This window comes from Sipha flava, unplaced genomic scaffold (assembly GCF_003268045.1).
Source record: "Sipha flava isolate LNK unplaced genomic scaffold, YSA_version1 46_pilon_pilon, whole genome shotgun sequence".
NCBI classification, from domain to species: domain Eukaryota; kingdom Metazoa; phylum Arthropoda; class Insecta; order Hemiptera; family Aphididae; genus Sipha; species Sipha flava.
In genome coordinates, this window is record NW_020273250.1 from 13,595 (window position 1) to 27,396 (window position 13,802).

A 13,802-nucleotide genomic window follows, 5' to 3' on the forward strand; every position below is an offset into this window, starting at 1 on the left:
GCCTTACTTTCAAAAATTCCACTTATTTTAAGGATCAGTTTCGTTCACAATTTCGAATAATGTTTATTATATGTTGACACAACTAATGTGCTAAAGAAAAAACTATAATTATTGTGTAACATACAATCATGAATCATTCAAAGTGTGTGTTATAAATACAATTCTGAAATTTATATCCGCTGTGATTCTTGTTTCATCATCATTTTAGTTTTAACGTATAGTATAGTAGTGTTAAATAAGTGTACCTTTGTAAAGTTTTTTTTTTTTTTTTATGGTACATTTTAACTCAATTGTCTATTAACATTTTAATGAAAGAGAAAAAATATATGTTCAAATTATTAATAATTGAAATGTTCTTAAGTGTGGAGAGAGTAATAGTGATTTTAGTTTAAAGTGTGTTATCCAGTAAAATTGCATATAATATATTTATATAAATAAAGCGAGAGAGTAAAATGAGGATGAATTAGAATACAGCACACAAACCAATTTTAAATGATACATTTAAATTTGTATACAGTTAATAAATGTTACTAAATTATATTGGAAGATCAATATGTATTTACTTGGTTTAACTATATTTGAGTTTATATATATATATTTTTTTTTAAAGAAGTCCATTGATGAAAATCAAAATACTAAATTTCATATATTTTTTGAAAAGTTTATAAATAAACTAGATATAAAATTGTTTGACTCTATGACAAAATAAATTAAAAATATGGACGTAACATTTTATAACATTGTGTTTTTTCATTTCTCGTATTTTTAGATCTTCAGAATAACTATATATTTTTGTTGAAATATATATATATATATATGTGTATGTTTATGAACATATAATTGCTACTTTGATAAATGAGCATGTAAAAAGTAATGATTGAATAAAATTTATTATAATTCTATAAACTGGATGTGATATTTGTAATAAAAATGAAATTTTTCATATGAGCATCGTTTAAGAGTTTTTCTGTTTAAAAATGCTAATTTTAAATACATTTTAAACATAATAAAATTAATAGGCAAATTGGTAGATTATAATCACACAATAATTATTTTAATAATAGTCTGACAGTAAATAATTGTTATTTATTTGAGATTTATAATTTATATGTTGTAAATGATAAGGTAGGTTATAATACATATGATTTTGTTAATTTTTAATTATAAATTTATATTGAACTTCTCGGTTTTCTTTTTAAATTAAATTTATGATTTTACAAGATGTCTTTTAGTTTATAGATTAAATAAGGATTAAAGTAGCTTCAATGATAATTTTTAATTTAATTATTTTCAGGTTTAATTCTTATTAGAGCTTATATTTTTAAATTGTACAAACGAATTTTTGTCAATAAAATTATTTAAACATTCCAAACAACTTATACAGAAGTTTGACAGTAAAAATAATAATTTGATATTAATGTTATTTATAAAATTGATATTTTTGGTAGTATAGTGAAAATTTGTATCCAATTAAATGCATTTTTGCTGTATTTTTTTTTTTTTTTTTTTTTGTATTCATATAGATATTTATTAAAATATCAACTTTCTTAAGAAAAGATTTCTAAATTCAATTTTTATGTATAAAAATCTTGTTTCAGACTACTAATAAGTAACAATTTAATAGCCTCTTAAATATTATTTTTATTTATTATATTAATTTATATTAATTTAATATTATTTTTATTTATTCCCTTTTAATAGGCCTGTGCTGAATTTTTAAGAATTATTACTATTTTACTGCTGTTATGATATTTAGTACATTTTTATTTAAATTGCATTAGAGATATAAGCTTGTTTATATTAAAAACATAATCCTTCATAGGTACTTTAAATCAATGCGGTATATAGTTATGTTCTGTGTTGTAAATAAATCAAGGATTACAATTATTTTTAGTTATTATCAGTAATTTCATTTGGAGTCTAGTATTGAAAACGTTTAATTTTTTATTTTTTACTTTTTAACCATTTAATTTTACTTTTTCTGTTATAATTCTTGATTTTATTCCTTTTTTGTTATTTTTAATTATTTTTAAAAACTTTAATATGTTCAATCATCCATCTGTTAAATGTATAAATTAAAATTTTTAACTACAAAGACTTGAACGATACATTTTCTATTTATAAATATTAAAATCTGTTATGAAAATCATTGGTTAATATAACAAAACAAAATTGATTCGATTAAAAAGAATAATATAAATACGATGCTCAGGATATTATTATCATCTTGTCATTGAACTTATTTCCACTGTAAAAATATTGAACTAATTTTGTTTATTTATCTAATGATATCAATATCAAATTCTTCGCGTATCTTACATATTTTTGTATACGAAATGCTGAAAATAAAAATTCTTGCGCTCGCCTTCGTAATTTTGTAAAAGAATTTGGCGAAGATATTTTTTCTCGTGGAATTGCAGTGCTTTTTTACCAAGTATGCTGTATTATATATTGTTGCTACTGATAAAATATATGATGTTCAATAATATATTGTTATTGGGTTTTATTCAAATATTTCTCTGTGGAAACTCATAGGAGTAAAACTATATAAATAATATGTGTTTTGAAAATGTTGTTCAATTTTTATGAACACAATATTATGTCATTTGTGAAATATAAAATATTAATAAAAATAAATACTGAAGAAATATTATTATTTATCCGTGAGATTTTAATTGGAATAAATTTACTATAGGGTTTCTGAAAAATAAACTTATATTTTTATTATTTATTTATTTTACAACACACGAACTATATAAAAGTGATATCACATTTCTTGCAAATTTGACTATACTGCTTAATCTTATGTACGCCCCCGTTTTTCTCATAATTTCATGTCAACACGTCTATCTGAATCAGCCGTTTGTGGGACGACAACTTTTTTTTATATACGATACTACTTGCGTTCCTGGTTTTTATTTGTAGTACAACAAAATTCAACGAGATATTTTTCTAAATAAAAATTATTGAAAAACAATCCTAGGTAATGTATTTGTATCTAATTAATTAATAAGTTTGGTAAGGATATAGTTACTAACTTTATTTTAAAATATTTATTTCTCAGAGGTCCGTATTCAGTTTATTCGTGTATTTTTTATGGTAAAACAAAATTTTTAATTTTCAATTTTAATTAGTCTATTATAGTAATTAAATAAATTAAAAAATTAAAACTACTTCATATTTAAACAAACAAATACCTTTGTTGTCTCAGTTTAACTAATATGCGACCAATCCAATTAAAAACTTCTAGTGTACAAGCTATAACCCATGAAATTTTAATTGGCCGGCATTAAAGCTTGTTATATTTATAGTTGATTATATGTAAAAACTGTGTAGTGAATTTTTTCATTTTATTGGCCCTTTCAATGAATTTAAACTATTTTCAATTTGAACACGTACAACAACAAAAAAAAAAAAGAAGATGCTTTTTTCTTTTTCTAAACTGGTTAAATCGTCGTCACATGAAGTCATGTAAAAATTATGAATTTGTGGTATTATATGGCACGAGTTTAAATATAAAACGTATTATGGTAGAGATTCATTACCTACTACATTCCGATAAAAAATATGGTTCATTAATTTTTTAGTAAATTAACAAGACTAAAAAATTATATTACAACTCAATTTCTTAACTTATTTATTATCATATATCAGTAGTATGATAGAAATATGTTCCGGTTATCTCGTTTAAGTTTTACTATGAGAAAATGATTAAATTTTTGAACAGCTATTTATAAACTTATAAATAATTAACACTCCAACTTCACTAAACTGTTCATTTGGATCTTAGCTTTTAAATTACATATTTAAATAGTTTTATTTTCAAATAAATAGTTACAATAAGTTTAATTTTTTTTTTTTATTTCATGATTCATTGCTTTTATATTGGTTTTTTATAACAAATAAAAATAATACAAAATATTATCTGATTTTAATCAGAAGTGTCAAAAATTATACAAAAAACAATATCAATCAATATATATCTACATCAGCATATTTAAGATTTTTTTATGGGAGCGCTAAATTTAAGTCTCGTATTCTGTATATTCTATCCTAAAGATGGAACTTTTTTTTAGTTTTAAAAATTAATGTACTAGGGCTTGAATCTGCCTAGAAAATATAGATATAAATTAAATTTTTGACACCTTTGCATGAAAAAAATATTGGAAAACGGAGTTCAAAGTTACTTAAAAATTTGATATAAACTTTCATATAATATAATAACATGTATTTGTTGTTTACTAAAATTATAATGAATATATTATGTGATATAATTTAATTTATTTAAATAAAGGATTTATTTTTAAATATTTTTTAAAAGTTGCCACTTATATTTACCCTTGTAAATATTAAAATGATCATTAAAAATTCTGTATATTTTTCTTATATTTGCCTTAAAGTCGAAAAAGATCTCTTTACTGTGGCTATGGGAATTTGTAATGTGGCAACATTTTGCAAGTATTTTGATATCGAAGAAAAATTCATTACAGTGTTCTAATGTTTCAACTGTAATTTGTGGAGTATTTTGAATTGTTGTCCATTTATTTTCCATACATTTATTTCTGCTTTTATTAATTTATCAATTTATTTCTCTGAAACTTCAATACCCTCACAATGAAATTTGACAGATTTTAATGTACTTTTAGTGTCATACAAATGAATGTATACAGGACTTAAATATTTTAGTGTAATATTACTATTCAATTTATCATTATACCTAGAATCAACTTTATGTATAATATAATCCAAAAATGATATAAATATTGTAACTTCAAACCAATTTTTAGTTTCACAAACAATTTTTTTATTCAAAACTTATTTATAGAACTTAATTTTATGACTGAAGCAATACAATGAATACTTAATACCAGTTTCTAATACTGTTAATTGTATTTATAAGCAACACTTATATCTATAGCTATGTTAGCTATGCTAACATGGATATATATTATATTAAGTAATTTAGCATTAGTTCAATACTAGACAGGAATGTAATATCTAAATTCTACGATCAACGTAATAAAATTAAATAGGTACCGTTAAACGTTAAAATGTTAAGAAGTAATTTGAAAATGTATCACGGGCCAGATAAAAAAAAATACGATGGTCGTCAGTTGCCCATTTTTGGTTTATATTGTATATGTAATAATGCATTAACCGTAGCTAACATTTGCACTGGTACAATAAATACCGATGCGTCAGAAAACGATATTCATTATTGAGTGTTTCGTTACAATTATGATATTAGACCTGATATTGTTTGTCCGCTTTCTAGAGTTTGTAACTGTATATTATTCTGTATTTACTTGTTCGTCTAACGCGAACAGTGTTAAGTTTCCTCTATACAATCAATTTAGCTATACAACTATATGGTTACTATTGTTTTTTGGCTCGGTGTTATCATTCATTGAATGAAAATTGCCGATTAATTATTTCTTGTTCTCAATCCAAAAACTGTCTATCATATCTCATTGTTTACGTTGGTTGATCATTGCGCCTATGTTAATTTGGCGCATCTGATTTTTATATAATATAAATATGCTTGTATTTGTAATTATGTAAGCCAATCAACGAATTATTGGAAAAATTTATTATTATGTATCTGTGGTATGTCAAATCTAAAATGCTGTCGTCTTAACTATTTAGTTAATACTTCTGACGTCAGAAATATGTGTTCTATTCTTTTTTTTTTTTAATATTTGTGGTCGCATCACGTTTCTCGCAATAGATTCACATGCTAAAAATATCTCTCGAGGAGCAACGAAGGAATGGACGTTGTTAGTGCTCGCTGAGTTGTGGTCATGTGCTGTGTTAAGTGATTTTTTTATAATGGAGCAACTTATTCGAAGGTGAGTTTATATTAATTTTCTATTTACAATTATTTATTAAAAAATTATTTCATATTTTACTTCCATAACTGATTCTTTTTTAATAAATATATTCAATAAAATACATAACAACATAACAATTTAAACAAATAAATTAATGTACCCTATTATACTCGTGTATTAAATTATCAATATTTTATACTTAATAAAATACGAGTTGTCAATGAATTTTTTTTAAAAAAAATTTACATTTACATTTATTCCATTTAACATTTTATGGTTATATTTTTTTCTTGTGAATTCAAATGTTTAGACTACTATAGTATGTTTATTATAATTTGATTATATTTTACTCAAATAAAAACTGAAAATGATTTTGATGACATTTTTTCTTAAAGTTTTTAAAATTAAGTTTTTTAATTTTTAATAAAATAATAAAGTTTTATTTAATTTTTATGTAGTTCTATAGATACCCATCTTTAAAATTGTAAATCCTACACTGGAATATTGAATAGTTATAGATATAGATATAGATATCTTACGGTATATAATGAATATCAAGAATATTATTTTAAGTTATATCTTTTAATTCGTTAAAATAAAATATTAACATTTAAAACCTAAATAATCGCAAAAGTCAAATACCTAAAATTTAGTATTCATCTGTTTTACTAATAATTACATAAAAAAAAAACTAAAATTAAATTTGATATCTTTTACTTTCAAAATTAAATATTATAAAATGTCATAGTAGTTATAATTAATTGAACGATGAAAAAAAAATCTATTAATACATTTTTTTTCAATTATTATCAATGTTGAATTGCCCTTTTGTATGTATCAGTAATGAAATCCGATTCAATCATAAAAATGTATGGTTGGTTAATGGTGATATGATCAATTTTAATTAATAGTGTAATCACATTGAGTGTACGATTGCATAAAATAAGATATTTTGGACAGTGTCCACGCCCTAAATTAGTGTAAATATTATTAGTCATCTTTATTTTTATGTCCACTCACCATATTGGTTTTGGTCCAATTCCCACAAGTAGACGTTCTATTTTAAATAACTCTAGTGACACTCAACAAATTCAAATATTTCATTTAAAAAATCTACACCAATACTTTAAATTGTGTGTATTGAATACCTGGTCCGATATATATCAAGATTTTCCAAAACTCTTGTTAAATAGGCAAATAATCTTTAAAAAAAATATAGCTGATGTATTTTTTATTTATTTAAATAATTATTTTTGTGTATTTCAAGTATTTTCATTAGACTTGATTTGCATTTGAAATGCATGAAAAGATATATTCTTATAAGTTAATTTTAAAACTATTATTATTTAACTGAAATAAACAATACTTAATACAACACATACACACTCTCCTACAGACACATATACATTATATATTATATAAATATATAAATTACTAGACAATGCATACACATATATAACTTATTACGGTATAGTATTATATAATTACTCTAATATGTATATAATTAATTATTTATAAAAATTGCATACTGGTTATAATTATAGTATTATTAGCATTTATTTTTTTTAAATTAATTTTAAAAACGCAATAATAACATTTAAAAATTGATAAATGTCTCATTTTATAATACCTACATTTCAGTTCATAGATGATGATTTAATTAAAAAAAAATCAAATATATTAAAATGTGTATGACATGTTTTTATTTAAAGAATTAAAATATATTGCTGTCGTAGTTAAATAAATTGAATTGAATTTTAAAATATATTTAAATTATATATTTTTACATTTTTACATTTTTCCTTATATTTATAAAAAAAATAATATTTGACTACTTTCACTGTTCATTATAAATATTTGATTGTGGTTATTAATATTTTTATTTAAAATACATGAATATTTATCTTAAGCGTGAATTATTTTGTCGATTACGTAACAATGAATATATTTCATCAATTAATTTTAATTTATTTAAAAAAAAAAATTATGAAAATAAATAAAAATGTTATTTAGAATGAATAAATAACTCTTAGAATATATTAGAATACTTTTAGGATATCAATAAAAACGTGTACAATTATAACTGTTAGGCTTAAATAATTAACACATTTTAAAAATTTAACTTATTAACTTAATTATATTCTTATTATAATAATTATACAATTTTAAAAATGTTGGAGTAGACTTATTTAAAATTTAGGTATTTTCATATTCAATTTATTTTAATAATACTAGAGAATTACAGTTAAACAATTTTTATGATAATCATCAAATAAAATTATTCTGTAACTATTCATATGAAAATTAAGCAAATTTTATTTATAGGTACATAGATTCAATAAACTAAATTAAAAAAAGAATATGTTCTTTATATTTTACTTGTTTATAAATCATAATTGAATGATAGTAAAATTATAATTTAATTTTAATTTTTTATTACATTAGAATTTATATTGAAAGAAAATTACGAATCAATCATTTCGAAATAAAAGTATGAACCGTCCATTTTTTTTTTTTGCCTAAGTATAAATACTGAGTAATTAGTAGTGCCTAATGAATAAATTATGATAGTTTTGGTGTGTTAATGATGCATCATATGTATAAACATTGTAATACAACGATGAAAAAATTTCTATTTAAATATCTTATTCGTTTTAAATTTATAATATTGTTTGTTAACTACTATTCAATATTCACTAGGAAGATTTTGTGTGTCTATAATATATAACTTGAATCCATTGTTGATTACTTGATTCCAATATTTAATTAAAAGTTATGATAAAGTATTGTGTTCGCTGAATTACGACTGATTATATATATTTAATCTATTCTTGTACAATTAAAAATTTATAAACATAAAATAATAATACGTTTATATAGTTTTATATTAAACTAAAACCATTTGATTGTAATAACATGTACCAAAATTAATAATATTATCATATTGTGTTAACAATATGAATTTTTTTAATAGAAAAATTTATCTGGATAGCATCAAAAATAATTATTTTACAAATACTTATTGACATTTGTCACACTATTTTCCATACATCGTATATTGTATAGCTTGTCCGAAATGCTAATTATAGTGTACATATTTTCTAATATTAACCTTTACTCTGAGCCAGCTAGGAATGCTAGAGTGAATGTTATACATAACAGACGATATTGTTCTCTATAGTATTAAAAAATAAAACAATACATTTTAACAACCTCGTATTGAAATTGGGTAATACTTAAATATAAAATAAATTTACAACTGAATAAAAATTTAAACAACGCATTTTATATTTTAATGATTATTTTTGAATACAAAATAATTGATTACCTAACCTATTAATTTAAATAGTTTAACATATTATCGTAGTATAAATTATTAAGAATCGGGTGAAACAATTTGAAACAATTCAGTTTAAATGTTGTACAATATTAATTTATTCGTCCAAAATATTTCAAATTAAAATATTATTTTTAAATATAATTTAAAATTAAAACGTGAATATTATAAGAATTTACTAAGACATTTTTATATTTTATAAATGTAGTCCATATTTCAATAATTTTTTAAATTGAAATCGAAAATTATATCTTAAATTCTAGTTATAATTAATCGATAACTGAATACGTGTATACTTAATTTAGTTCATTAATAAAATATTAAATTTAATTAACTGTCGCAATATATTTTGTTGTTCTAAAATATATTTCTATAGTTTTGGTAAAAATTATTCCATTATCGATAGTTCAAGATCAATTAATAAATTGGATTAAGTTGGATGATTAAAAATTACATTTGAATTAAAACTTTTCAAATGTATAATATTATGGTAGAAACGTTTTATGTCTTTGAAACACTAGAAAAATTTATCAAGCCTACATGTAAATATTTACAGAGGTACATATTTAAGAGATAGGGAAATTTCGACCCAGATCATCTATCTATAAAAAAAAAAAATTGTAAATTAATTTATAATGTACATTTTGATATTAAGTATATATTTTTAAATTTATTTAGATTTTAAGATTATGAAAAATATACTTTTAACTATTAAATTACATATTCGCATATGTATATACATATATTACATATATACAATAACTTTTACATAAATTATTCGTTATTAATTTTTTTTTTTTAATATACTTGTTTTTATAGTGGCACTAAATAAAATACCTAAATTATATAATTAAATTTAAAATATCATCTGAGTATCTTAATTCTAACTATTTATTATATAAATATAAATTCAAACAAGATTGCTGTAAATTAATTTATAATTCATATATTTCATCTTCATGTGTATATACCAAATTATAATCTATGTTTTAATTTGTGTTATCCTTAAACATTTATATCCATTTGTTTAAACATACAAATAAGTTATAGATTTTTTTCATTGGCCTTTTTCCCATTTTATTTACTTATATTTTACTAATTATTATCGTTAGCCATTTTATCTAAACAAAATATAATTTCTACAAAAATATGCGTTCTAATGTTATACATGAAAAAATGTGATTCGTATCATTTCAAAACTAAAAGTTATTTATTTTAGAATCATAGATGTTATAAAAATATACTAACCTATTTAACATTAATTTTTCATCCAAATGTATGAAAAGCTTTAGTGGGGTAAAATGGTGTGGTTAAAGAAAAACAACGTAGGTGCAAAAGCTCTGTAAAATATTCAGTGCACTCTTAACTTAATACTAGACACTTGTTATCTCACAATATATTTTAATTTTGGCAAATTAATTATCTTTCTTTTTATTGGTAATTAAATTTTTTTTATATTTTTCTTTTTAGAATACTTTTTTAATATTACTAGATGTAAAAATAAAAAAATTAATTGAATACTCAAACAATATTTTATTTAAAATTTGAAAACAAAATATTTTTTTTTCAAAAGTGTTCTTAATGTTTGATTAAGTTCAAATAAATTATTAACTTACTTTCATATGAATAAATAATTGGACATCAATTTTTTCAACAAATCGTAGTAGACTACATCTACATATGTATGTAAAATACATAAACTGTTCGTCTTTATAATGTTTTTTTTCTTAGTTATGTAAAATTAATAATAACTTTTGATTTCCAAAAAGCTAAAATAAACATATACGTTTTTAATTGTTATAAGAAGTACTTTTTTTAAGATCAACCATTTCCAATCATATAGAACAATAAATCGTATATTTTCTTATTCAATTAAGTCTTGGGATTAAATCTAATATTTTTATGCTCTGCCTCAGTAAACTGTTATTTTTTATAATTTATAAAATGTATCCGTCATCACGCCTACGTGATATAGTATAAATATGTAATCGACTTGTATTTATATTTTAGTGCTACACATAAATTAATTTTAGATTTATATAAAGGATTGAATTTCTTAGTTTTTATTTCTGTACATTTTTTTTTTCTGGCACAAAAATTAATAATTTACAATTTTCACATTAAATTATACATAAAATTTATAAATAATATATCGGTTTATCTTACATACTATAATATTATAAATCATGTATTTTTTTATTTTTTATTTTATTTTTTTTAAATAATAGGGATTCAATACTTATTTATCTTTTTATTAAGTGTAAAATATTTGATTTATTACAGTATATTAATAAAATATTGACTTTGGTTGTTAAAAAGAATCGATAATGTATTTTAAAACTGTTTATAATAATACATTTTGCTAATAAAAAATGTATAAATTCGTATATATGAAATTTTAATGCCCTAAATTTTATATCAGTTCAAATTCAATTAGAAATATTTCAAAACATAAAACTTAATAAGACCACTGCAAATCTTGCACTTTATAGTACCAACTTATATTTCCACTGATTACAACATAATAACTTTAGATCCATATGATTGGAATATCTGGAATATTTTATTCATATCTTTGGGATGATTTTTTTAATATTATTTTGATAGTTTGTAATTTTTATTAAGGTTTAAAATATTAATTTCCTATATTATTTTTTTATAGTTGTAATTTTTCATAAGCTTATTTACTTATTGAATTTCAAAATGGTCATATCAGATTTGAACTATATAACATCCAACATTTCTTTCTTAGCTTTACTAAGACTATTGCATTTTGAAGATAGTACTTTATTTTTTGAATGTCTGTTATAAAACCTTAAAATAATAAAGTATCTTTTATTCAATAGTTTGACATAAGAATGTTTATGTTTCTTATATACAATAAATAATATATTATCATGTTTTAAATCCATGCATTTATAAAAATACCTTTTAAATAAATATCAATGATTGTATATAGATCAATTAAATTATAACTATAAATGAGAAATACTTCAATAAGTATTTATTAAACTTATAATTTACATCAACACAATATCATCACGTCTCATATTTTTGCTAAAAAAAAAAATCTTATTATTTTTTTTTTTTTTATGAATTCTGAAGTTTTTTTAATGTTGTGAAAGTATGTACATAAGTATGATTATAACTAATGATTATCAATTTGTTATTTTTACAGAATATTATCATATAGAATTCTCTATAGAGGCAGAAAAATGTCATTAAATTATTAAATTTTCGAGTAAAGTACCTCCTCGCTAGAGCAAACAGAACGATAGCATTTTTTTGCCATTGAGCAGGAATCAGCTTGCTCGTAAAAATGGGGGTAGCCGAAGATTTTGCTCCAAGCTTCACGCAGAAGCCACAACTGCGTCAAGAAGATGAAGGCAACCGATTGATATTTGAATGCCGTTTGTTGGGATGCCCCAAGCCGGAAATTACATGGTTTCGAGGTGAAACCCAACTAGCTGAAGATCACAGAACCATTATGAAAATACAAGCCGTTGCTACCAACACGTATGTCGTAATACTTGAGTTGGACGATGTAGTCGAAATGGACGCTGGTCTTTATAAGGTTAAGGCGAAAAACAAAATGGGCGAAGTGGCTGCATCAATCAATTTAAATTTCAGTCGTAAGTAATACGAACCTATTATATTATAGTTATTAAATTGATTTATTAATTAATTAATTGATTAATATTTAAATTATATTTTTATTAAATTTAAATCTATAATATTGAGAAAAATACCATCCTAAGAAACTCTTATAGTCTATAAAATTAAAAATTGCAGTCAGTTAAAATAAAAAAAACTTAAATTATCAACGTTTACAAATCGATTGCATTATTAATTAATTTATATAGAAAAAAAAACCATTTTGCAATTTTACTTTCAGAGAATATTTCAGTATTCTCAAAAATCAAATAACTTAAGATCTAAATATAAAATCTAAACCTAAATATGTATATATTATTCTTGTTAAACCTTATCTGGATATATGGTATTCATAGTTGAGTACAAGCTTAGCCCGGATCACAATACCAAATTTTTCCTATTTAACCTTATCTATTATTTTTTCTTCGTTTTATAATATCTGCTGTCCAAATTATTCTTTCAAAATAATATGTTAAATTAATACATCGATCAATTAGTAAATTAACAATATTTAAATCCCTTTCGCATCAAAATCCTTTAGTTTTCTTATTTTCTATCTGATTATTACTTATTTAGTAATTTTCAACGAAACCTAGCTTGTCATCATCTTCTATTTATAATCAATTGATAATTATTGATAATTTTGTATTGAGATTACAATTAGATGGCTATTACTCACTCTCGTTTATCTATTTTATTAATTTTCTTTTTTGTTATTTAATTCTACCTCGTTTGCTTAATGTGTATTTAATACAACTTTTTTTAAGTAATAAAAATAATTATTTCGTAAACATGAGTGAAATGTTATTATATTTCTTATATTATATTTACTTAAAAATAAATCATTTAAAATCTAAATAAATCTAATAAACAAAGTTGATAGAAAATGAGTACAATTCACTTTAATACGATGAAAATTTAAAATTTATTTTATTTTTTTATGTTATTTGTTGATTCTTCATGGTACTAATTTATAAGCA

The 13,802-nt window shown here is 21.5% G+C and overlaps 1 protein-coding gene across 1 annotated transcript in view; it reads left to right on the forward strand.

Moving 5' to 3' along the window:
• The first annotated feature begins 5,752 nt into the window (after positions 1-5,752).
• The window catches only part of LOC112689703 (twitchin), an 82,185-nt gene continuing 74,135 nt past the window's right edge, over positions 5,753-13,802 (forward strand). Inside the window, exons 1-2 of the mRNA XM_025563539.1 lie at positions 5,753-5,849; positions 12,347-12,800. Coding sequence (XP_025419324.1) covers positions 12,488-12,800 — 313 coding nt within the window. The 5' untranslated portion in view covers positions 5,753-5,849; positions 12,347-12,487. The remainder of the gene's footprint in view (positions 5,850-12,346; positions 12,801-13,802) is intronic.